Source organism: Zootoca vivipara, chromosome 3 (assembly GCF_963506605.1).
Source record: "Zootoca vivipara chromosome 3, rZooViv1.1, whole genome shotgun sequence".
Classification (NCBI taxonomy): domain Eukaryota; kingdom Metazoa; phylum Chordata; class Lepidosauria; order Squamata; family Lacertidae; genus Zootoca; species Zootoca vivipara.
The window spans coordinates 77992086-78019350 of record NC_083278.1 but is presented as its reverse complement, the minus strand read 5'-3'; the positions used below and the strand labels follow the sequence as shown (position 1 = coordinate 78019350).

Sequence of the window (27265 nt, the reverse complement as noted above, 5' to 3'; positions counted from 1 at the left end):
AGAAGAAGACTCTAAATCTCCCAGTATTTCTATCCTCTGCACAGTTGAGTGTCATACTTTTAAAACAGATTCTAAGGCTCAACATTAATTAGGACACAAACAATGTATTTGGTGACCTCCGTGTTTCTCCTATCATTGTATTTTTAGACCCATTAGTCATCCTTTGGCAAAATATCAGTGGTCCGTGTTTAAGCAAGATTTACAAAAGCTACTTAGCTTCCTGGGATCATGGCGGCCCTGGTGACAGCTATGGCTTATACAGAGATACCTTAGTCTGATACTGAAGCAAAGCTGAGGCATTGTTTTCAGTACAATAACATTACCCGAACTTGTGATTAAGTGCTTACCGAGTTCCATTTCCTTATAAGAACATGTGTAAGAACCAAAGAATGTATACCTCAAGTGAACAAAGCATTAATCTGTCAGCAGCCTAAGTGTGTTTAGGATAGGGCAATGGAAATATGCAAAAGGGTGACACAGTGTATGTTTGCTGGGAAGCAATTAAGAGCAGATGGGAGCTGTAAGGCAGACTGATTCATGAAAGTGCTTAGCATACATCTCTTTCATTAGCTGCATCTTGACATAAACATGGGACTTATGATTGTGGATCTCTCCCCCTCCCCCCTCCCTGGCCAAAAGCCAAAGTTGTTACAGTTTTAGAAAAGCATTAAATATACATTTAAACACATCTTTCCCCGTTTTAGGGTATGCTATTATTTCCTGGCTATAGAAAACCTGTATGAAGCATAGACTTTTCATGAAACGCTATTACTGACCTGAGGTTCTTCCACATTTTTGCAGGGCAGTCTCGTGATCTCGCCATCAAACATTTGCCCTTGTGCCTTTTCTTATTGTTTCTTCCACCTTATCTCAGACCTCCAAAAGTCCACCTTTTTTTAGAAGCATTGACCATAGCACTTTCTCATAAGATGCAGATGGCCCTTGTGCTGCTCTTCTGTCTTTCTGAAGATGTGGGGTGTTGACATGTTCAGTGACATTTTGGGAGGTTGAGCCCTGTCACCACACCCTTTTACTTTCCTCTCAGTGCTCCTTCATTTTCCTTACCATTTATTTTAAAGAATCATGGGCTCTCTTGTAAAAGCACACACACACAATTTTTAATCACTGCTAATGTGCCTGTATTCATCATCATCATCACCATCATCATCATCATCTTTTATTTATATCCCACCCTCCCAGGCCGAAGTCGGGCTCAGGCCGACTAACATTAAATATATAACATTTATATATATTTATAAAGTGGCACTGTGGGTTAAACCACAGAGCCTAGGGCTTGCTGATCAGAAGGTCGGCGGTTTGAATCCTTGCAATGGGGTGAGCTCCCGTTGCTCGGTCCCAGCTCCTTCCCACCTAGCAGTTCAAAAGCACACCAAAGTGCAAGTAGATAAATAGGGATCGCTCCAGCGGGAAGGTAAACACTGTTTCCGTGCGCTGCTCTGGTTCGCCAGAAGCGGCTTTGTCATGCTGGCCACATGGCCTGGAAGCTGTCTGCGGACAAACGCCGGCTCCCTCGGGTTATAGAGCGAGATGAGCGCCACAACCCCAGAGTCGGACACGACTGGACCTGATGGTCAGGGGCCCCTTTACCTTTAATGTGCCTGTATTCATCATCATCATCATCAACATCATCATCTTTTATTTATATCCCGCCCTCCCAGGCCGAAGTCGGGCTCAGGCCGGCTAACATTAAATATATAACATTAGTATAAAATCAAACAATAATTAAATTACCTCCTAAAAACAGGTCAAAATCAAATTAAAGTCTAATTAGATGGCTTTCCGCAGGGCTAGGGTTGGGAACAGTAAGTGCAGTAATAATAATAATTTATACTATCTCAATTATGGAAGTAAAATAAGCCAAAGAGTTGAGTTTTCCTGCAGAAGTAGGACAACACAGGCCTCAGTCTTTCATAAACATTAGTATTGTCTTGGCATTCTTCCCCTGCCTCCAATCCCAGTTCACTTTTGACTGGTGAGTTCATGTATGTTTGAGATGATCATGCACACCTTGCCCAATCTACTCCTGCTGTCATTCAATCTCAAAATGAACAGTAAGACTCATCGGTTCCAAGTTTGCATTTATATACCACGTTGTCCTCTAATGAGTTCAAGGCAGTGTGCGTGATTCTCCTCTCCCCATTTTACTCTTGCCACAGGTAGGCTAGGCTGAGTGGCAGTGACTGGCCCAAGGTCACCCAGTGAGCTTCGTGGTTCATTGGCTTTTCAAACCCTGGTCGCCCAGGTCCAGCGCTCTAATCATTACACCAAACTTGCTCAGCACAGTCACATAAATAATCAGTGTTGCCGTAACGTAAGTAATATTACATTAATATCTCTCTCCAATATGATTATTGTGAAACTTAGGCCTTGACTCTTCATTATGGCTGTTAATGTGCAAAATGTGTCTCTGGAAATTTATCTTACTGAATTAAGCACCCCCTTTTAATGTGTTTGTTTTTCATGGTGCTAATGCAATGAAGTGACATTACACAAATTAAAACCAAAAACTCCAATGAAATGAAATTCTGTAAAAGCAGGAGAGCCTCAGTAGACAGGTTTGTCACATCATCATCCAGCATAAGCTCAGCAGTGTACCCGATCACTGATCTGTAGTATTACTTTGACACTTAAATGGTTGAGTCAGTGTTAACTATGGGGCCTTTCCCTCCAAGTCAACAATTATACATTTACTGCTCTGATCAGGATTGTGAAGCATCCTTCTATCAGGAACATGTTCTAGGGATAAGGAAAACAATAGAATTTGTAAATATCTTTCCTTATCTGCAAAGACTGGCAAAAGTGCAGAAAACATGTGGTTGTGTGAAATGAGAATGCATGAATAATTAAGCATATTTTATGACTGCCCAAACAGTATTTTTTCTCCTCTTCAAAGGCATTCTGTGCACTCTAGGAGGCTTTCAGAACTTAAAATCCTCTGACAAATGGCAGTCTGATATATCATATTTTTGTCTGTTTTCGATACATAAACAAGGCAGTAAATTAGGCCAAGGCGCACCGTAATGAGTGCTTCAGTAATGGCACAAGTGTGTTCGGCTAGCACCTTGCCTGTATCATTCCAGGAAACCTGCCTCCTCTTAAGCCATACACCTGTGAACAGGTCAGGTAGACAGTCTCTTTGGTTGATGAGTTTTCTCATAATGTGCAGACATTGTCCCAAGCATGTGGCTGCACATGGTTCCATGGGCACTCCTGCATTTGTCTAGGTGACTTTTTGGCAGGTATTTCCCTCTTTCCCTTTGTCTTCTTTGGAGCAGATCCTTTCCCAAAATGGTTTTAAACATGTTATTTAACATACTGTGCCAAACAAGGCCATGTTTCCCCCTTGCTTGAATCTAAGCAGCTAGCAATATGCTCCCAGGAGACCAGTTTCTCTTCTTTATATTTAATTTTGCCTTTTGTAAGCCACGGGGTTCCCAAAAGTATCATCTATAACCGTTCCAGCATATGCAAACATTGGCTACAAATTTGTACCATATGGGGACTTTTGCGAACAGTAGCACCTATATATATATATACATGGCCATAGGGCTTAAAATGCAATGCTCGCTTCAGCTCTGCTCTTTCCTTAATGGCCCATAATGCTTGGTAACACAGAGCCATCCCTCATGAAACTGAAGGCAAGTAATACCATAGCTGGGCTTTATGCCCTGGGGCGTTATGATTTCCCATATTCAGCACACTGCATAACTCACTGAGAAGACCACCAGCCCTCCTCCATATATTGCCTTTAAATACCCTACTTTTTCACATTTTGTAGTCACTAATAGTATTATTCATTATTTTTACCAGCACAAGAACCATTTTGCATAGACGTACTTGCAGGGCCGTCTCAAGCACGTCGGGTGCCCTGGCGCCGTGGTGCGGAGATCGCTCCGGCGCCCCCGCTCCGTTTCTTGCCGCGGCTGGTGGGCGGGCGCAGCGTGCAGCATGGTTTCCGCACAGCGCCCCCCTACCAGGCCGGCGCCCCTGGCGCTCTGCGCCACCCAGACTACCCCTAGAGCCGGCCCTGCGTACTTGTTTGCATTATCTGGTATGCCATGCATATCTTAGCCCTTTGGATTCATATTTGTGCATACCAAAACGAAAAGGACTCATCCCTTTAATTAGGAGTGTCTGCAAGAATCTGAAATGAAATTAAGGATCAATTCAAGCAGTATGCTCCTCCTTTTAGAGCCTGTCACTATCTATGAGATACTTAGATGTCACAGAGAATGCTGGTCAGTAATCACACTGTTCAGGGTTGGAGTTAACTCTTTATTAGCAAAAATATGATCTCCACAGACTTGGCTGAGTGCCAGGCCTAGTGAGCACAGCAGCTCATTCCCACTTGTCTTCCTCCATGAAATCAGGTGCCGAGACTGAAAGTCCCCACCTTCCTACAGCTGTTCCCTCCTCTCCAGGGGTTTCCCCCCCAAGCAATTGGAGACTGCGCCTGCCTGCAGCCTGCTACTGCTCCACCCGTTTCAGCCCTCTTCTGGGAGGCAGAGGGATAGGGGAGTTGGTCACAGCAGGAGGGGGAGACATCCCTGGCTCTTCACCAGCATGACTCATCTCTGCCTCTTGACCTTCCTCCCACCTGCCACTCTCAACTTCTGATTCTTTATTTCTCTCTTCCACAGACTCTCCCAGCTCACTAAGCCCTGTTCCCCCTTCAGCTTCTGACACCTCCTCTTCCCAGTCTTCTCCCTCTGACAACTCATCATCACCCCACCACCCCTCCCCAGGCTCGGAGCCTTCTTCCCTTGGTGGGTCCTCAGTTTGTTCCTCCCACCATTTCTCTGCATCCATGACATTAGAATATCTTTTGTTTCTGATACTGAAAAACACTGAAGAGCTTGTTTAAGTGCCAATGACTGAAGTAATTGTACCGTGCGGAATACAGAGCATTGTAGGATTGTTAGCGTCCTGCTTCCTTAGTGAGATAGAGAAAACATATCTGCACAATTGTTCCAATCTAATACCTTGTTATTCTAATGGTGCATTTGTTTGCAAAAATTATTCCAACAAAGAGTGATGTTTAAAACTATCCATGTATGCCTATAGCTACTATTCATTTAGTTTTCCAGAAAGGAACAGCTGGGAAACTAGCACAGAATGAGACCGCAATGATTATATCCCAGAGAAACAAACCAGAGAACAAGCCTGAGTCACTTAAGCAGGAAATCCACTAACCTTGCAGCACATTTCTTTGTGCACTGACCTTGCAGGATGTGTTTGCTTCATACCTGAGCACTGTAACTGAACTTGATCATTCAGCATTGCGATTGTTAATGTGTCTCTGAGCTTGCAACCTTTTCCATAAGATTTTGGATTTTCTAGATTTCTACCCCTCCACCCTTTTTAATTTGAGTACAAGCAGAAGGTAAAGCACACTCAAGGCATCCATTATTACTTTCCACAATTTGCTGGAAAAGGCAGAAGCTATTAAAAACTGAAGGCATGCATATCTCATGCTATTCAGCTAACTGGTAATTAAAGAACAATTAATTTTTTCATGGTGTAGATTATGACTGTTTTTTTCAAAGCCATTAGAAGCTGCAGCTCCCTGAGTGTTGGGCTGCTAAGACAGAGATGTTTATTGCTACAGCTTTCATTAAATGCACTGATTAATGGTATCTGAAAATAAAGTGGCTTTTTGTATGTCAGTACTGTTTAAGAACATACAACTATGGGTGTAGCATTTCCAGCAGGTGACTGGACAGGTTTTTTTTGCGATGAATCAAGCATTGTACCTAATGCTGCAGGCTATTCAAGCTCTTGTGTAGGGGTAAGGGGTACTTTTGGCCCAACAGGCTAGATCTTTATTCCCCACCCCCATGGACCATATGTGACAGGTGAGTGTGGCCACTCATCTATCAGTCATCTGAAGTCATAATGATATCAGGTGATTGGCAGTCTCATCCCCCTGTCAAGGTTGACCAATAGTTGTGATGGAAAACATAGAGACTAACCAGGACTGAACTCCCCCCCCCTTATCAACTGCGGGGGCAAGAGGTTCAATCCTGCTTTTTTGTAAGGATCAGCTGCACCCATTGAACCCACCTATCAGTGTGATGTCACCTGATTTGACAGGTGGGTGTAGTTTAGCAAAAATGGCCCCACAGACCAAAGTAGAAGTACCACTGGCCTGCAAGCTGGAGATTTCCTACCTCTGTTCTAGGGCTGCAAAAGGCACAGGCAGCTGAGTAATGTTCTATTATTTCAAAGAAGCAGTGACTGTTAGAAATATCATTAAGGGAACTTTCTTTAGCACATTTCAGGCACTAGTTGGCTTTTCTTGATTCCTAAACAACTGAAGGCTGGAATTAGTCATGGGATATATTTGTGTACCATTGAAAACATCACACACACACACACACAATTCTGTCATCATTCCCTAAAACTATGTAATGCAAAGCATGTGATGTCACTATCTGAATCATAACTGTTGGCACAAAGAGACAACAGACAAAACAAAATGATGGGAGAAGGAATAGGACAGCCCAAGCTGAAGCACAACCTGGAAAGGATTGGGTTCTGGGGCAGAGTACAAGAAGAAGGGTTTCAGGACCATGGGCAGCAGTTTTGTTGCTTAGAGCAGGAAGGAGCAAGTTGCCTCAGTACCTGTATTGAATTGTTGCAATTACCAAAGCTTCATAGTCCGGCTTGAAAAAATCTAGACCAAAGCTTGGATCACCTGCCTTCTTCTTTGAGAAAAACCAGCTACAATTAGCTACTGGTATTAATGATGCTAAAAGTTGGTTCACACAAGATGTTAAAATTGACAGTGCTAAAGTATATGCTAAAGAAGTAGACCAGTAACTCCTTTTTACTCCTTTTGTCATGTGATAGGAAAGCAAAATATAAGCTTTGCTGCCTGCCCACCATTCCAATTGTTATATTCAATTATTTTGAGTTGTTCTAGGTATCCTTGTAATTTTACATATTTAGCATATAAGAAGCTTAATATGAGACTTCCTATATGATGCATAAAGTAGAAGTTGCATGTGCTGAATGCCATAAAACCTTTGCATTTTTGAACATGCCATCTATGTGTTGGAATGCCAACTGATTAAGCCTTTGTAAAAAAAAAACACCACATTTTTTTGCATCCACCAGCTGTTTCAATCTTTATTTTGTGATACCTATATGCTTCATAGTCTCTATTACTCTTCTTTAAAACTGCTTAAGGAGCAAGCAGTAAAATCTGTTTAGGTGAATAAATCAGATAGTACAATTTTAAAAAAAAGAAAAATGCTTTCTCCCTCGTGCATTATACAATGCAAGGATATGCATAAAAAGTGGCTGCTAATATCAGGGTTAGGATTGTGAGCCAAGGCATCATGGTTAGATTGCTGATATCAATCAGATGGCTGAACACTTTCCAGGAACCTTCCAGCACTGAGGCATGCATCATCTGCTGAGCTGGTTTTCATTCAAATCTTTTAACTCTTGTAGCCATTCTAGTTACAAGCATCCCTACAGCAGTGGCTGAAGGGTATCAGTATGGTATGCATGAGCATACCGTTTTTCTGCTTTGCTGCCCTGTGCTGTTTGTGTGTGTGGTTCAAGATTAAATTGGAGAAAAGTCTCTGATCAGAAACTGGACATTTTTTTCAGCCTCACTCTGTCAAGCTGCACATGCTCAGTGGAACAGCAGGGGGGATGCAGTAAAGGAGGCAAAGGATGAGTTGGAAGCAACAAGAAAAATAGGCAGGCCGAGGATATAAAGGAAAAGGGAGCTTTATATGGGGGAGTGAGAGCAAAATATACTCTCGGTAGAGATAACAGGAGAGGCAGAGGGAGGGAGGGAGGGAGGGAGGGAGGGAGGACCAGATACCAGCAGCTCACAAGTGGCAAAACCTGGAATGCCAAGAAATTTGGGAGGCTGGCATGGTTAAAACTAACCAGCTACATGTGATCCCAGTTTGTATAGCAGCAGGGAACAAAGAACACAGGAAGTCTCCCAGATAAAAGCCAGTATCTTTCCTCCTATAGTACACCTCCATCCTCACCTATGGAAGCACACCATGAGGTCTCAACAATCTATGTTTTCCCTGCAATGATCCATTTCAACCCCTTGGACTGGTAGAGAATTGGAGCATATGTATTTTGAGGGACTGGCACATCCTCAAAATTGAAGCCACCTAAATGAGTCTATAGGGACGCAGGTGGCACTGTGGTCTAAACCACTGAGCCTAGGGCTTGCTGATCAGAAGGTCAGCAGTTCGAATCCCCGTGACCGGGTGAGCTCCCATTGCTCTGTCCCAGCTCCAGCCAACCTAGCAGTTCAAAAGCATGTCAAAGTGCAAGTAGATAAATAGGTACCGCTCCAGCGGGAAGGTAAACGGCATTTCTGTGTGCTGCTCTGGTTCACCAGAAGCGGCTGAGTCATGCTGGCCACATGACCTGGAAGCTGTACGCCGGCTCCCTCAGCCAGTAAAGCGAGATGAGCACCGCAACCCCAGAATCGTCCGCGACCAGAGGCGTAGCAAGCCCATGTGGTACCTGGTGCAGATTTTTTTTCTTGTCAGCCCCCCCCCCCAACAGCTTTGGCTCTGGCTCTGGTGAAAAGTGAAAAACATGAATTGCAAAAAAACCTAGAGCTTACAGAACAAAACCCACTTCAGATATGAACATTAAAAGAACATATAAGAACAGCTGAAAAATCTCATGCAACAGAAAATAAAAAAAGTTCCCCAGTGGGGGGGGCGCCGAGTGTCACCCCCCTCCAGGGTGGCACCCAGGGCGACCCACCCCCATTCCCCCCTTGCTACGCCACTGTCCGCGACTGGACCTAATGGTCAGGGGCCCCCTTACCTTTACCTTTAAATGAGTCTATAACAGCTGTGGGATGAGAATATGGGAGTGCTAAAAGAGCTCTGTGCCATACACTTCATTGAGGGTGCATAAATTAATGTCAATGCTGGGTTTTTTTGGTAAAGCTTATTTAAAGGTAGTGTTGAAAATAAAAGAGATCATTATATAGCACGGTAATACTAATATCAGTAGTCGGCCTCATAAACAGTTGTGCCTTACAGTTACAGACATCTTGATTGGAAAGTTGTTTGCCATCTATCCATTAAAGGGCCAAAATATTTGTTAGCCAATATACACATGCTCAGCTGAGACATGGGTTTCCCTGTAAATAACTGTAACTGTGTTATGTTTCCTCGCCTTTTGAATTATTGCAAAGTTTTTGCATGCCATACAGAAACACAACAGAGCCAGCACAGCTCAGCAGGCAGAGTCTAGGGTTTCAGTGTTGAGGACCACACAGCAAATCCCCCCCCCCTTGATTATGAAGCTTACTGGGTGGTCTTAGGCAAGTTCTGGCATCTCAGCTGAACTGAACCCACAAGGTTTCTGTGAGGTTTGAAGGAGAGAGCCCCGTATTGTCTGTGCTGAGCTCCTTGGAGGAAGGGCTGGCGACAAATGTGAAAAGCGAACAGATTGCTCTGGTGTAAATGCTTGACGTCAGTCTTCACACTGCAGGCAGAAAGTTGGAAGCTAAATTAATCCATTGAAAACCAAGGTTGGCCTGACTGTGCAAACGACTCAAAGAGTTTCTTGGGCCAGGAATGTTTTCAGGCAGATTCCAGTGGGGTAGTCAATATAGTGAGTTACAGATTGGCTGTAACATACATTTTTGACTGGAGCCCACTTGGCCAGATGTTTGTAGCCCACAGCTGCACATGCTACAATAAATCTGTTGATCATTAAAGTGCTACAGGACTCTTTTTAGTGTGTCTTGAGGCTGCGGTGAAGCAACATGTGATCCACAGATTGTGCCTCTGCCACCTTTTTGACAGTTGCTGCAAGATCCCTCTTGTGAGTGCTTGAGCCAGCAAAACATATTTTTAGGACGGTGGTATTATTGACAGATTTGTTTGTTTCACATTAGCAGATTTTTCATTTATTGTAATATTAGCAATAAATACTGATAGAAATGAAGGTGAAGAATGTGCAATAACTATTAGAATAAAGATGAAAATGCAAGTTAGTATCTCGTCATAATATTAGGTTGTTTTTAACTACCACCTTCCTTTATATCTCCTGCTTGGACTACTGCAATGCGCTCTACGTGGGGCTACCTTTGAAGGTAACCCGGAAACTGCAATTAATCCAGAATGCGGCAGCTAAACTAGTGACTGGGAGTGGCCGCAGGGACCACATAACACTGGTCCTGAGAGATCTACACTGGCTCCCAGTACGTTTCCGAGCACAGTTCAAAGTGTTGGTACTGACCTTTAAAGCCCTAAATGGCCTCGGTCCTGTATACCTAAAGGAGCGTCTCCACCCCCATCATTCAGCCCGGTCACTGAGATCCAGCACCGAGGGCCTTCTGGCGGTTCCCTCATTGCGAGAGGTGAGGTTGCAGGGAACCAGACAGAGGGCCTTCTCAGTAGTGGCACCCGCCCTGTGGAACGCCCTCCCAGCAGATGTCAAGACAATAAGCAATTATTTTACTTTTAGAAGGCAACTCAAGGCAGCCCTGTTTAGGGAAGTTTTTTATGTCTGATGCTGTACTGTTTTTAATATTCAGTTGGAAGCCGCCCAGAGTGGCTGGGGAAGCCAAGCCAGATGGGTGGGGTATAAATAAATTATTATTATTATTATTATTATTATTATTATTATTATTATCATCATCATCATCATCATTGTGAGTAGAGCAGTAATTTCTTGTTTAAACTGAAAGTATGTTTCAGTTTTCCATTAGACACACACACCATAGTTTTAAATGAGAGTAAAAACAACAACTATGGTACCAGTTGCTTTGACCATTGTTACAGCCTAACCAAGTATACTGATTTCTCTAGAAATGTAGACTATATTCAGACAACTGGCAGGGCCCAGAGACTATAAAAAGCAATTACCGCTAGATTCCAGATAATTCCCAAAATAAAAGAGAGAAGGCAGAAGAAAAGGGAATTAGAGCACTAATAAGGAGGGTTTTGTTTTTTTCCAGCCAGTTCCATAGCGAAAAGTATGGCATTATGTGCATCTAGGTGAAAGCAAGGGGAGGAAGAAGTCTACTGTCAAATACAGAAGTAGACAATGGAGGTGTCCTATATTTAATTGCAGGAGCACTCAAAGGAGCTTGTGCTTCTGCAACTAAAGCCAGATCCAGTACTGGCCATTAGAATAGAGATCTGGTTACTCTTAACTTGCAAGGCAAGACTTTATTCTTCTCCTTACTTCGAGTTATGGTGGGGGCAGAATTTAGTTTTGAAAACCAGTTTTATTCAAATAAGCCAGAAATGGCTATATGATACTGTTCGTTGCATTTATATACTACCTTTATGCTGAAGCACCAATGGTGGTTTACAATTCAAAATATTGACGCAAACGAATGGTGCAAAATATTCTCAGACTGATTTCAATATCTGATGGCACTCCCTCCCTGGAGTAATGCCAGCTTGGTGTAGTGGATGGAGTGTTGGGCTAGGACCTGGGAGACCAGGGTTCAAGTCGGTGCTCAGCCTTGGTTGCCATATTTCAAAAAGTAAAAACCAGGACACCCCAAAAGTTGAGCTTTTTTTTTTTAGGAAACCCCCAAAATTGTTGAGCTTTCTTTTACAAAAACACCAAAAAGGTCATTTTTTAGATTGACTTGCCTAAAATCCAGGACAAAGCACAACATTTCGGACGCATGGCAGCCCTAGCTCAGCCATGAAGCTCACTGGGTGACCTTGGACACTCACTGTCTCTCAGCCCAACCCACCTCAAAGGGTTATTTGTGGGCGTTAAATGCGGAGCTTCTTGGAGGAAAAGCCGGGGTATAAATGCAAATAATGATGATGATGTAATTTTGACTATTGCATTCTTTATTCTTTTGCAACTCTGATACTGTTCTCCTCTTCAGTTGGCCAGATGTACTGTACAGGCTGCTGTGCAGGATTTGAAAGATTCTATTCAGTTCAGGAACACCTGTTTGATCATCAGAAAAGTAGCTACATAAGTCTGTTGCAGCAAAAATGACAAAGAATTCTGCAACGACTTAAAGACTAGTTTATTCATGAGCTTTCAAAGGCAAAATCTCCCTTCATCAGATTTAAGCCTGCTATACCTAATAAAGCAGATTCTAGTCTTCAAAAGCTGACACTACAATATATTTCCCGGTCTTCGAGAACTCTGTGTTGATGTATTTATGTTCACCTCTGTAGAAAATGTGTAAAAAAAACACCCAACAACACGGAGGCGAGGTGGACAGTTGACTGATTCTGGTTGGGTGACGGTGCCTAAAGAAGCTTCATCCTACAAGCAGTGTTAACTTATTCAGGAATCAAGATGTACAGTTTTCATCTTGTTCACAAATTTAACTGTAATAGCACTTTCTCTTCTGTGTTAAGCATTCAGAGTCAAAGGGATGAGCACAGAGATGCCCACAAATGACAAGTCAGCCAAGCTGCACAGCCTGGCAAGCATGTAAAGTAATGAATATAGAACAGCAGATTGCAAAAACAGCACAACAGTAGACGAAAAGCAATTTTCCTGACTTTTCCTTTCAAGCAAATTATATTATAGCTTCAGCTTGGCAGAACATCAAAACGTCTGCATAGACAACCTCTGCTCCCTTACTGCTATTCTGTGACTTGATTTGGAGAAGAGAGGTAATTTAATATTTTTCAATTTTGTTTGATTTTTGTGCAAAATGGAAAGGAGGAAATGTTTCCCCCCCCTCTTCTTTCCTGATAGGGCATGCAATGAATTTTTGATACAATCAGAGCTGTCAGCAGCTGTACCTTGCAAAATATTTTGCAACTTGATGGGCTTCTCATGCCAAAGAGATTACAGTCTACTTAAGGCTTTGTTATAATTAATATATCCCAATAGGTCCTCTTAGAGTCTGGGTATGACCATCTATCTCAATGACATGACACACCTATAAATTATATTTGTGCCTGTAACTGTAGGCAGAAATATGCAACTCACCAAATGCGAAACAAAAACAGAACACAGCTTTATTGATAAACCAGTACTGGTATGAGTCAAAAAACTTTCCACTGAGAGAGAGTAGATACCCTTCTGTACTCCCCCCCCCTTTGAATATTGGGACCTGACCTGTTGCCAACATGCAATGCACCATAGTGGAAATAGCCTAAAACTATGTTTAAAAATCTGATTTAAAGTCAAATCACCCATAGATTCTGTAAGTGGTACTAAATTCAGTGGTTCTTATTCTCAGGTAAATGGGGCTAGAATTGCTGCCTCAGTTTGGGACAAGAATAGACCAGGTGTAGAAAGAATTGTGACATGTAGTTTATGTGCTATGGGAATGAGCTAATAATGTAGCTGAGCTAAACCTATTATATATGGCTCAGAAAGACTAGCTCAAGAAGAGAAATGTACCATTTTTAGTATTTATGAGATTACAGAATTGTTTAATGAAACTCAAAATAAGATTAATGAATAAATTTGTGGTTATCAGGCTGATCAAACAAGGAAGAATTCTATTGGAAAGAAAATTATTTGCTTTGCGCATGGGAATTGCCTTTTAAATAAAATTTCAGTGTCCATTCAAGATCTAGAGATAGGAAGTATTCCAGAGTTAATTGGCAGAGAAGAAACACAGGGTAATATTTTGGCTTCATTGTACCCATGATTCTGCAGGAATTCAGACTTAATAGCTAAAATATTCTTTGGAGCTTTATTTTGGAATGTACAAGAGAAATGCAACTGTATCTACAACGCATTCCTACCACTAAGAATTTAGGAATGCTAACTATTGTGCCCCAGGATTCAGTGTGTAGTTTTAATCTAATCTGTACAAATTGATCCTAGTTCAAGTACCTTTGCAGCTGATTTTATCCACTTTTTGCTTTGCATTGTAGACTATGTTCAGGGGGATAAAGTCTCTTGCTGTTCCGTTTGTATTTAGTGTTTGACAGTATGTGTCTCTCAGATCGTGGCATCTTGGGTCTAGCTGTGTCAATCACTCATTTAAGAAACAAAGGGAAATGAGCTTCCTTCCAAGGTTATGTGCATGGACCTCACTCTATGCCTAATGCTGGCCTTGTAATTGCACTTTGAAGGAATACAAACCACTTAAGAGTTCAGCATGGGCGTCTAGTAGCAGCAGCCGGTCATTGATTTGCTGTCAGAAGATAATGAAGGCCAAGGTTATTGTCACAAAATTACACTGTAATTACACATACATCTTTTTCACCTTTACCTCTTCCTTGTTTTGTTTTTAATTTGCGTTTCCCTCTGGATCAGATGCTATTTTAAACTGGCATTGTCCAATCTAGGGTCACAGTGCAAACCTATAGAAGTTTGCTCAGAAGTAATTGAGTTTGGTGGACTTATTTAAGTAGATCTAGCATGGCAGTAGTGTGACCTGGTCTGCCACCATGTAAGATACCACAGTTTCTGTCGGCATCTTGGTGTCCAGCTGCTCTTGTAATATTAGTTGTTGTGTTGAACGCTCCCTAAGCCTATGGAACCATAATGGCAACAATAATTTATGGCAATATGTGCTATATCTGGTATTCTAATGGGAATGTGTTGAAGTAGTATGTATGAGTTTAACATGGCTCTATCCCTTGACCTGCATGATTATTATGATGTTTTATTAAAGTTGTATACTGCACTTCAACTGAAGATCCCAGGGCAGTTCACAGCATAAAATACAGAATAAAACAACAACGTACTTAATAAAGACAAGAGCAAAAACAAAATAAACCAATAACCCCTCCTCCCACAAACACATGTTAAAGTCCACAGACTGTTAATCAGCCAAAGACCAGGTTGAAGAACATTTTCACCTGGTGCATAAAGAAGTACAATGAAGGTGCCAGACGGACCTCTCTGGGGAAAGCATTCACAAACAGGGAGTCACTGCAGAAAAGTCCATGTTGCCACCCTCCAGACCTCTTGTGGGGGAAGTATACAAATGGTGATGATCACAGAGTCTGGGTCAGCTCATATGGCAAGAGGTGGTCCTTGAGGTATTGCGGTCCTGAGCAATTTAAGGCTTTATAGATTAAAACCAACACTTTGAATTGGAAATCCTATAGCTACTGCAGCCTTCAAGAAGGGTAGTTACACAAATCATCAAAAAAACCCAACCCACCATGACCTTCATGTAATTCAGCAACTATGGGCATCTCGCCCTTACTTCATTTGTGCCTCACCTTAATGTAATTTACTTGCCATTTTTTCAAACAGCTTCCGATAAATTGACAGATAAAACATTATGTTTGTGAGGGGTGGTGTGTGCAGTCAACCACGCTTGAAACAGAGCAGGCAGGAAGATTCCATGAGCTGACTCGGAAGGGCTCCGTCAGAGGAGAAAGAATGTTATTCTAGGGTGGAACACAAATTGATAATAGGAACAAAATTGCCACATCATTTCCCAAGAATAATCCCATTAACTGGAGCAGAATCTACTTCTTTCTAAATTGATTTTGGTATTATTATACTCCATCCACTCAACATTATTCCAGAAGTCTGGTACCCTTCACCATAATGGGGGGCAAGGAAATACCTAGCTGTGTACTTCTTCTTTTGTGTATTCTTAACTTTTAGTGAGGTGTAGTATTATGGACTGTATCAAAACCTTCACAGCTTCGGTGACTCTGGAATCCTCTAACAAGCATTTTCTTCCATTATAAACTTACAAGGCTTACAAATAATGTGTGTTTGAAATTCCATCAGGCTGAAGGTGGAGGCACAAATGTTGCTTTGCAAATGGGTTTACGGAGAATAGCATACACCAATTAACCTATTTTAAATTGTGAGGAATTGGAAATGTTCATCATTTTCTTTGCTCTGTACTAAGCTTTTAATCTAAGCTCATGAGAGGATAAAAAAAAGCTCTAAACAACTGACTTGGAAAGCAAAGAAAAGAGAAGTTCTCTCAGATGTATGATTTTAAAAGCTTGTGTTACATATCTAGAAAACACCAGTCCTCTCCTTTTTATACCCTTTTATAATGTGAAAACACACAGGATGCTCAAGGAAATGAATGACAGGTGCATTTCAAACGAAGTAAATGAACTGTTTCTTCCCAGAGTAATAAGGCAGCTAGTAATTTTGATTGTCACAAGAGATTATCAAGGCAAATATGCAATCCAGTTTCCTCTTTTAAAAAGAACTGATAATGTCCACAAACATTGGAAGTATAGATTCTTTCCCCCTCCAGTGCCTGTGAAATGTATTTTTCTGGGATATGTTGAGTTACTGGCCTCAATGTAGATAATGCTAAACTGGGCTTACTGGGTTTCCTAGCTCAAAAGAAAATTGCACTACAAATGATAGCAAAAGGCCGAATGTCGGTGAAGTCAAACATAGCAACTGCTTTCTCTTAAAACTCCTGCCAGAATACTGCAATTCTCAGCAGCACCCTGGAATACTGAGAACAATGGGAACTACATTCCCCATGATTCTCAGCATTCTTGGATGGTGCTGTCGCCATGTGCATCTGTTTCCAGGGCTGTGGGCTCGTTTTACTACCCTGATGCCATTATTTACAATAATATCTGAGCTCAGATAGACGTAGGAAGAATGTAAAAGAAATTTAAATACAGTAACATTAAAATAAATGACCCCATCCGATCTGATCCACCAAATGTTTGCTCGCATTGAATGGCCTTACTTTGCACAGGATATGGTTTGGGGTAGCATCAATGAGAAGGAAGTTACTTAAGTGAAGAGCAGTGTGTTAATGTTCCTTTTTACATATCCATATGGTGTTCTTACCTTGCTTAAGGTGCAGGCTAGTGCATGCCGCCTCTGAACCGACATGTCTACAAATGTAAAGAACCTTGTATAGTCACAAGTTGGTAAGGTTGTAGGTGCATTTTCCCTTGGCATGGGATCCAGAGAAATTTAGAGATGGCCGTCTAGCTAGGTCCTGTGCCAAGTGAGAACCAGGATGGTGGTTGAACTTTGGTTTGTGACAGGAACCCTTAAAATAATTGGTTCCATGTAACAGCCTTACTCAATTGTCCTCGGGGCCCAGTCATGCTTGTGCTTCTCTAAATGGTTTAAGCACCTCTCGGATTGAGGTTCTAGCCTTCCTGGAGCTCATCTTGGTAACTCATTTAGTATGTTGACTTAACTGAGGTGCTAAAAGTATTTTCTGGTTTGTTTGCTGTTTTCAATAGGAGACATGAAGTTAGACGGAACCAAACCTTAGCACATCTCCCCTCAGATATCTTCCAAAATATTTCACATTGTACATGTTTCCTCAGGAAGGTGGTCTGGCAAATGTGCTTACACAGAAGATGCTCCAATAATTTAACAGATTTATTACAGAAAATGATACTAAACAGCTATTTTATATGTCAGCTTTAAAGCTTGTGAAAAGCAACTAAACACATGCATAAGACCAGTACATAAATCAGCCCAATAAAACAGCTTTGTAAATATTTATGCACTCAGTGCTCTCAGTTTCACGCTCGCTTCCTTTACCTCCACCTCTTAAATTTCCTCTCTCTTTGGTTTATGGTTGTGAGTGGTTTTGGTTGTCTGCCTGGCATTGCTTAATTACTTACTGCTTCCTCTGGTATCATGTACCATAATCCTAAATCTTCACAAACTCTGATTACCTTAGGAATTGGATGTAGTTATTCCATTAAGGCTAAATGGAACCCTTGTGAGAGTAAAAGGGGACTCTACAGGATGAATTTACTGCCTCAGTGGTAGTAACCCATTGGAGGTAGTGGCCAGGCAAAGGTGGGCAAAGAGCCCACTGCTAGTGAAAGAGCCAACAGTTCTATGCTGATTTCTTCCTCTTCCTCACATTCCTTCCAACAGCCCCTATTAGCTTTGGTGCCTTCTTGCTCAAGGCAGCTGGAGGGCAGCTCACTCAGCTCACAAAGCAGCCTTTCTGTTTCTTTGAGGCATTGGAATGCTAATGGAATTGGGATATTGAATGGGGGTGTACAGAAGTTGGGAGCCTCTGGGCCTCATTGGACCACATTTTATTATCCATGACGACTGGCCATGTTGGCTATGGCTGATGGAAACTGGAGCATAGGGCAGGCAGGGCACAGTCCTGTTCACAGTAAGTGAACAAGTGGAGCAATGATAGGACAGTGCGCTTTGCACCTCAGTATAAAAGGCTAGTTCATATACATTTAGAAACATAGGAAGCTGCCATCCACTGAGTCAGACCATTGGTCCATCTAAGTCAGTGTTGTCTCTACTGACGGGCAGCAGCTACAAGATTCTAGACTGGGTTCTTTCCCTGTTCTACCTGACAATGCCAGTGATTGAACCTGGAACCTTCTGTATGCGAAGCAGATACTTTATCTCTTTAAATTTCTTGATGTGTTATTACTTGGTTCCTCAACACATTATGATTTGTGAATGAATATGTGAACTGAATCTACTGCAGAGTAATTTTGTTCCTTCATTAATCACCACCACCCCTTTCTACCTTTCCATCCAGTGGGCCCACAAGATGGTATACAATTTGTGAATGCAGTGATTGATCTATGGTGGGTCACTGGCACATGCAAGTCAGTACTTAATGTTGCAGTTGTCAGGTGATGGCCACGCATGTGCAGACCAGCCCAAAGTGATGAGAGGTCTCCCATATGATAAAATCGCCAAGTATCACACCATGCGAAAGCTAGAAAGCAAGGATCTCTGAAAAAGCTGTTAACATGATCTTACCATGTTGCACGTGTTTCACTCATTGGAGCGTTTTTACTAGTAAATATAGAGGGGAAACCACCTCATGGTGAGTACTTAACCGAAAAGGTAGATTGACCCCTGGGCCATTTGCAAATGGTTACTATTTAGTTTCATAGAAAAGGGATGGTGCCATTAGATGGTGCCATGGCTGTACTGATCCTATGTTATTTATGTTTTGCATTACATTATATGTTTGTTTCTTTGAAATATATAATTTTCAAAATTAGCACACCCCCAAAGAAAAGAAAAAAAAGAAAAGCCCTGGTGCCATTTGGGGTTTGTATCTAAGTTTCTTCATGCTGCTGTAGCACACTACAAGATTATTTTTGTAAATAGCATGAGGAACTGCCAGCAAGAATTGATAAATGCTTGATCAAATGGGTTGTTTTCCTTTGCTGAATGACACTGATCCTGAATAGTTTGCACCACTGTACAAATCTTGCAGCTGCAGAGTGATTGCCTTTAAAACACTGACATTTCCAATACATAATATTGCAAGTAATTAGTGGCACCAGGGCATTACATGTGTGCCTTGTGCTACAAACAAGCACCCTAACTCTGTCTTCATCTCTCTGTGTGAGTGTAAATCAGGAATAATGGCAGTGCAGTTAATAGGGAGTACTGGTCCCATCAGATTAGTGGGAAAGAAAGTATAAACCGTTATCAGGCTAGATCCATCCTGTATGCTAGTAAAGCATTGTCAGAAGCAATAGGAAGCACAAGTCCTCAGCTTTACTTCGGAACGTTGCCCCAGAATGAAATTCCATAGTCAAGAGATGCTGACCGGCATCTAGGTCTATAATAATAATAATAATAATAATAATAATAATAATAATAATAATAATTTATTATTTATACCCCGCCCATCTGGCCAGGTTCCCCCAGCCACTCTGGGCGGCTTCCAACAAAACAGAAATTCTAAAATACAGGAATCCATCAAACATTAAAAGCTTCCCTAAACAGGGCTGCCTTGAGATGCCTTCTAAAGGTCTGGTAATTGTTGTTCTCTTTGACCTCTAGTGGGAGGGCATTCCACAGGGTGGGTGCCACTACCGAGAAGGCCCTCTGCCTGGTTCCCTGTAACTTGGCTTCTTGTAGTGAGGGAACCGCCAGAAGGCCCTTGGAGCTGGACCTCAGTGTCCGGGCAGAACGATGGGGATGGAGACGCTCCTTCAGGTACACCGGACCGAGGCCGTTTAGGGCTTTAAAGGTCAACACCAACACTTTGAATTGTGCTCGGAAACGTACTGGGAGCCAATGTAGGTCTTTCAGGACCGGTGTTATGTGGTCTCGGCGGCCGCTCCCAGTCACCAGTCTGTATCAGGGATGTCCAACAGGTCGATCGGGATTGACTGGTTTTGGTAGATTGGTAGATTGCAGTAGATCCCTGGCTCCTCCACCCGGCCCCGGCCCCTTACCCTGTCCTCTAGATCAGTGTTTCCCAACCTTGTGCCTCCAGATGTTTTGGGACTACAACTCCCATCATCCCTAGCTAGCAAGGCCAGTGGTCAGGAATGATGGGAATTGTAGTCCGAAAACAGCTGGAGGCACAAGGTTGGGAAACACTGCTCTAGATCGCTATAGCGGAAGTCAGAGTTTTTGCAGCGAGGCTGACTGTCTCATCAGTGATCTCTTGGTGAGCACCTTTATTTATTTTTTCCACCTAAGCCCCTAAATTAAGGATTACTTCCTCCCTAACAAAAGCTTAACAACTTTGAACTGAAACCCCCCCCCAAAGGGGTAGATCACTGCCAGATTTTAATCGCGTGAGTAGATCACAGTCTCTTGGGAGTTGGACGTTCCTGGTCTATATGAAATGGCCTTTTCCGTTGCTGCTTTATAAACATGTGTTGAGAAGGATTTAGAAAATGAATAAAGGTGCCTATTTCACACCAACACCGCAACTGCTACTGCAATTGTTGACTAGTTATCTATTGTCTTTACAGTGTTCATTATTTCAGGAATCCTCACAATGCTCCTGTAAGGTTGGTCGGTATTATTGCCCCCAAATCTTTTTTTTGGAGCCAATTACTGAGTTTGTGGCTGAGGAGGGATTTGAACTGGGGGTTTAACTGGCTCACACTCTTAGCCATTATTTTTTTTGAGGGTCGGTTTGCTTGCGCTGGGCATTTTAGGCATTGCAAGCCCCTTGGCCATTTCTGCAGACACATTTTGTATTTTATTGTGTGGCTAGGGAAACGGAAGCCCAAAGTAGCCCTCAGAATTGAAGTTGTGAATACGTTTCACCCTTGTGTATTCTGTATCCTGCTGTCCTGCACGGACTCTTCTCCCAGGCCATGTGAAGACTCCGAATAGAGACCCAGTCTCCACATTGAAAAACCTCCCATGGAAATGAAACTGTCTCAGCACTACTGAGATAGAAAGCCTCTTTGTTTAACACGAAGCATAGACGGAGCTATTGTGCTGCCGAACTGAGGTGTGCAAATTGCTCCCACCCCTGTCACTGTCTAACAGGATAATGTAAAAGTCATTCTGCAGGGACAGGAAAAATAATAATTTGTTAATTCCCCTCAGTATTCCACACTTCTTCGCCGTGTAGCTAATTTTCTCTGAATACCTTATTAACATTCACAATGGCTTTGCAGGCCCACCCTAATAGCTCTCCACTGAGGCAGGAACTGTGAAGGTGAGAGCTGACAAAGATGCTATGATGATTTTTCTCCCTTCCACGCTTCTAGGGTTTATTATTCCGGCTTCCATCCTTTGAGGGCCGTCCAGATGATGAGAGTGGCCAAACTCCAGTGCAGTCACGACTTGTTTCCTCAGGCCCTGGAAACCTTGAAGGAGGTCAGTTTTGCTCGCTCTGCTTCTACCCTTTCCCTTTCCCTTTGCTCTCTAACTGCTGCCATCTTCCTCACCCTCCCAGCTCACCCCCGCTGCTGAAATATTAACCACCAGTCGTTTTCCACCCACCCCACCTCCACATTTCTCTTTATCCACACTGGTACCGTAGGCAATAGCTGCGCAGCGAGGTGATGGGTCATTGCTACTTACCTAGTTTCCAGGGGAGACTTCCTTTAATATCAGTTGTTGGTAATTACTGTTCGGTAGCTGGGGGGTATCATTAATCACCCCTAACCTTGAGTGGCAAGCAGCTATTAAGATGGACGCATGAAAGAGTATTTCAGTGCCTTAGTCTGCTTCTCATGCTCCCTTTAAAATATTGATTATGTTCTGCCTAGCTGCGTGAGGAATACAGACTAAGGAGTAGGTGAAAACACATCTATGTGTCGGTAATCCTAGACAAGGAAGGGGAACTATATCGATCTGAAACTTTTAGATTAGGATTTTAACATAAAGACGGCAGAGGGGGACCAAAATCTTAAATCGGTAGGCTGGTGTCAGTAGCAGTTCACGTCTAAAATTTGATTTTTGACAAACGTCATGTTCAAATGCTGCCATTGACAATAACACCTGACTTTCAACTGGCAGTCTGAGTTGGAAAGCAAATGCCCCATGAATTCTGGCAAGTTTTTAATTAACAATGTCTTTTAAAAGTCAGTGTGAGTGGAAGACAGCGGTGGCTGTACTGCATTTTATATTGTCAATTTGCCAGAGGGATTCTAATTGAATCAAGTGCAAAATGGATTTTAGGATAATTTGGGGGGGTATGATATTAGTGGGGGTTTTTTTTAGAAAGAAAGAGAGAAACTTTAACAGACTTCCTTTTAGAATTGTTAATTGTTTGCTGGCTGATTCAGGATTAAAATCTGTTTTAAATGCACAAATGTTGATTATATTTGGAGTGGAACATTTAGTACTTCTGCTTTGTGGACATGGTATGTGCATTCTTGCATTGTGATCACTTCATATTTGTTAAATCTGTGACCCACCTCATTCTAAGAGGTAGCAACACTCTGTTATGCCCATTGAACAAAAGACATTCCTATATATTAATACAATATAGTGAATTAAAATTATCACCTGAGCTTTAAAGGATAGCCCAGATAAGAATATTTACAGCACCTAGAGAAAAATATTACAGCTTTACACACTCTCTCTCTCTCTCTCTCTCTCTCTCTCTCTCTCTCTCTCTCTCCCCACACACATTCTGTTAATAGTGTGCTGTTCCACATGAGCTCAATTGCATGCTACTCCTATGCTTCTTTCAGTCAGCAGCTGCCTTATTTAGAGTTTCTCATCATGAGCTTGTGATAGTCACAAAGTGCAAGGTACATGGCACATATTTGTGAATACACAGTGTAGCATTCTGACAAATGCCTTGTTCACTGCGCTTCACTAATTGTACCTTTTAAAACTTGTAAATGTATCCTAAGTTCTAGTGTGACTTTCTTCGCTAAGGACTTCGATCAAATGAGGATTCTGAAATTCAGATGAACCAGTGCAATACTTATGCATGATAATGGTTAGAACTTGAATTGTTGTTGGATTTTATGGTGTTCAATTCTGTAATACATCACTGATCCAGTTGAACTCAAGACCGTGTGCTTACAGAGTGGCCAGGTCGCCTCTTATCTAGGCACTGACCAGACCTCCTCCTCCCTCCTTGCACTGTTTTGGAGATTCTCCTGACCCTCCCCGAAGCCATTTTCAGGGGGGGGGAGTGGGGAAGCCCCATTGCGCTAGCATGGGCTTCACCTGCCAGGACCAGTTAATTGAAACCGACTCGTTATTTAAATAGTGCACAAGAGAAATGGCATAGTCCTTCCTGAGCTGCACCGTTTCAGACTGCAGCTGGGAGATGTCAGAGAATGCAGTCGCATATAACCTCCCTGCACATGGAAGGGGATCTAGTCTGCTGCCACTATACCACGTGATATAGGGTGGTTGGTTCTGAGTGATTATAATAATATATCAACTTGTCAGCCGAAATATATATTCCATCTGTATCAATCCCCTGCTGGGAAAAGCTCAAAGGAGCATGAGCAAAAAGCCCTTCTGCTCCAGAGTGATGCTGAACTCTTTCTGACTATATGTCATTTGAACTGGTTCTTTCCAGCTTGCCCTGTGCATTATTAACTGCATGTGTGATTAAAGTAAAACGAGTATTGCTTTCTAGGCGTTTGTCCTTCCTTTGCTGCTTCTAACAGGCATTCATTTTAATCAAGGGACAAAGGAGAAACAGAAATGATTTCCTCAATACTTTGTCCTTTTGCTTTGTAGCACATCAGCATGATGGAGTCTGCTTCCTCCTTTCATCATGACTGAGCGGTGCGGCAGCATATTTGCATACTGTTACATACGCTGATGTTAGGTACCCTGTCCAATCCCAATGCAAATTAGACACAAATGAATGTGCTGGGCTTTTATTTGCATTCAGATACACATTCATACCAGTTATCTAATGAGGCTTTATATTCTTGGGTAAGACAACTGTGGCTTCTGATACCGTGGCCTGTCTCATATTTGTGTGCACAGAACAGTAATAATAAATAATAATAAAACCAATTCCTTAAATCATGAGAGAAGCCACTGGTCCTACAGTGCTCAGCAGTCGCTATGATTGTTTTATCCTGTGGAGGAAGATGGAAAGAGCTTCTGTGTAATGACTTCTATATGCACACATTGCAATATTTAGCTTTGGCTGCAACCCTAACCCCTCTTCCCTGGGAGTAAGCCCCACTAAATTCAGTATGACTTACTTCTGAGTAGACATGGTTAGGATTGCATGGTTAGTGTGCCTGCATTTTCTGATCAACCCATACATATAACCCAAACCGGACACTACACAGTTCAGGGCGCATAGCTCCAGCTTCCTCAATCAGTTCCTTTGGCAGCATTGCATGCTGATCAGTGCATGATCAGGGCTACTCTTGTTATTTATCGCTCTCACTTTCCCTTTTATTCTTTGCATAGTTTCCCCACCCCCATCTTTCAATTTAGATTTTTGTTTTCCTTCAGTTCCTTTGCACCTTACGGTGCCCTTGCTCTCTTCGCAAATGAGCTTCTCTGGAAGCAGGACCTGCTTATGGAAGGTGCTGAGGTCATGTTCTCCACAGCTCCTAGATCTTCATGACTTTGCTCCACTCTAGGTCTGGTGGCGTCAATGTTAATGACCAATCCTGTCATCCTGCGCTGAGTAGCTGCTGATAATGTGGCAAATCTCCTCTAGTGGGGCCACCTGTGCTTGTATTCCTCTTTGGACATCTGCAGATGAAGAGCATTGCAAAACAAAAGAAAAATTAAAAGAAAAAGCAGAACTTTCCAGCCAGAGCAGTTGACAGGCATGCAATAAAGAATGATGGATTACTTGTCTGTCTTTTCAGGCTTATGATATTATGAAAGTCACCCATGGGACAGAACATAGCCTAGTGCAAGACTTGATGATGCTCAAGGAAGACTGTGAGGCTGGCCTGCCACTAGAATGAAGAAGACCTGCAACTCACTGCTCTGCAGAAGGGGAATGGAGAGAAGACACGGGAGAAAGAAAATGTCTCCCTACACAATCCATGTAGCTGTCAAGATCTCATTAATCAGAGAACAGTTAGGAAAAGGTTCCAGTTGTTTTGGTGTGTAACCTGTACATTGTTACTTCTGCTAATTCTTCAAGAGACCTTTCACACCCAGTTTCTTGATATTTCTACCAGAAGTAAGCTGTCTGCAAAACAACATGACAAATAAACTTGGACAGTTCTTGGTAAAAGTACAATATACTATTAATGATGTAGAAAATAATATTTTCTTGAAATGATTTTCTTCATTTATCAGGGTAGTTAAGGTACCCTTTATATGTCATGGTAACCAATATTAAACAAAAATAAAATCTTATATCCAAAGTATTTGAATTCCATTTTTATTGCTGCTTTCTCTCCTGCATTGCATTACTTCTTTTCCTTTCACATACTGTCATTTTGAGACATGGAATGATCCTTTGGATAAATTTGTTTTTCATCCTTTCCAGTTTTAGTTTGCCTAGAATTAATTACCATTAATTTTTTAACCGTGGAATTTTCATATGCAAGTTGAATCTGTTCTTCTAAAGTTGTAAATCGATTCTGCTCCTCCATACTGATTCCTCTGAGTTATACAGACTTAATATCATCTGAGCTTGCTTGCTGCATGTCTTGCGGTAATTTTCTGGCTTTGTTGGGTTCAAGAGGGATGAGGTAGGTTTCACAGGAAGGAAGGAACTCATATACACACTGATTACTAGTGAGTAAACTTACCTGAACATAATTATATTTTCTTCTGTCTTAATATGCATAGGATTGAAATGCCAGCCTTCTTTGTCATTCAAACACTGTGCTTAGCTGTCACAGTCCGGGTTACAGGCAGTCAGAGTCCTGGCTTGGTACGTTGGGACCGAGGTAGAGATCAGGAAGCAGGAATCGGCAGTCCAGGGTCAACAGGAAGCCAAGAGTCTGAGGGTCAGGAAACCAGGAGTCAGGAAGCCAAAGCACAGCTAGGTGGGTAGCGTGTTGCTGTGACAAAGAGCCAGAGGGAAATGCTGGTCTTATATACCCCTCCCAGCCCTTGCCACCAGGTGCTACAAGTCTTCTGTGAAGCCTCACCTGTCCAGTCGTGCCTTGCCCTTCCAGGCCAAACTCGGGAAGGCTGCAGTCCTGCGAGGCCCTACCAGTCAAAGGGCCTGGCTCCTGCATGCACTCCTGACATTAGCCTTATACTGATGCCCAGGAATATGATTTCATGTACCCAGTATTTGGAAAAGTGGTTACCAGTTCTTACCATATTTTTTTATTTTTATTTTAAATCTGCATGCATTCATATCTTCCTTTGCAACCAAGAAACAATGAAATGCCTTATTCCAATTCAGACTGTTGGTCGATCTAGCAATCTTTGACTGGCAGCAATTGTCCAGGGTGTTGAGCTAATAGACCCAGCTAAAAGGTTCTTGCAGCTTGGATTCTGCACTGGGCTAGAAATAGAATCTTAAATTTCAAAAAAAATCTGCAATGGATACTAGTCACTTCACTAGTAATATAAATACAGCACGTTGTTTCTGATAGCAGCTATTTGTTACCCCAGTTTGCTGCGTTCTTGGGAAAGTCTGTTATAACACACAGGGTGGAAATGTCCAATTGAGCCATTCCTTCACCTCATATTTAGTATGAGGAAGGACCATAGCTCAGCAGGAGAGTATCTGCTTTGCATGCAGAAGGTGACAGGTTCAATCCCTAGCATCTCCAAGTAGGGCTGGGAGAGATCCCTGTCTGAAGCTCTGGAGAGCTGCAGCAGCAATGCTGAGCGAGACGGACCAATGGTCTGACTTAGCATAGGCAGCTTTCTATGTTACCAACAATAATGCATTGGAAGAGAGAGAAATTGCCACTGAGCAAGACAGTTTAGCCAGTGCAGTTGCCCTTAATTTTTTAAGCCTTAAGTGGATGTTAACAAAGCCAAATATTTCTTCGAGAAATTTAAACAGAAACCATTTACATGTTTTGAAAGCTTCACTTAATAATAATAATAATAATAATAATAATATCAGTATTTATATGCCAACCATCTGACTGGGTTGTCCCTGCCACCCTGGGCTGCTCCCAACAGAATATTAAAAACACAATAAAACATCAAACTTTTAAAACTTCCCTATACTGCCTTTAGTGTTTGTCCCTGTTCCCCGCCTCCACCAGGACAGTTTACTGCTTCCTTC

General features: G+C 42.2%; 1 protein-coding gene across 10 annotated transcripts in view; it reads left to right on the top strand.

Moving 5' to 3' along the window:
* SMYD3 (SET and MYND domain containing 3) overlaps window positions 1-25441 on the top strand; it is a 352661-nt gene extending 327220 nt beyond the window's left edge. For 5 of the 10 annotated variants that reach the window (XM_035108334.2, XM_035108332.2, XM_060272884.1 and 2 more), the window contains 2 exons: window positions 21369-21477; window positions 24918-25441. In XM_035108334.2, coding sequence (XP_034964225.2) covers window positions 21369-21477; window positions 24918-25019 — 211 coding nt within the window. In that variant the 3' untranslated portion in view covers window positions 25020-25441. The other 5 variants (XM_060272886.1, XM_035108337.2, XM_035108336.2 and 2 more) reach the window with 2 other exon arrangements.
* Window positions 25442-27265: the final 1824 nt, after the last annotated feature.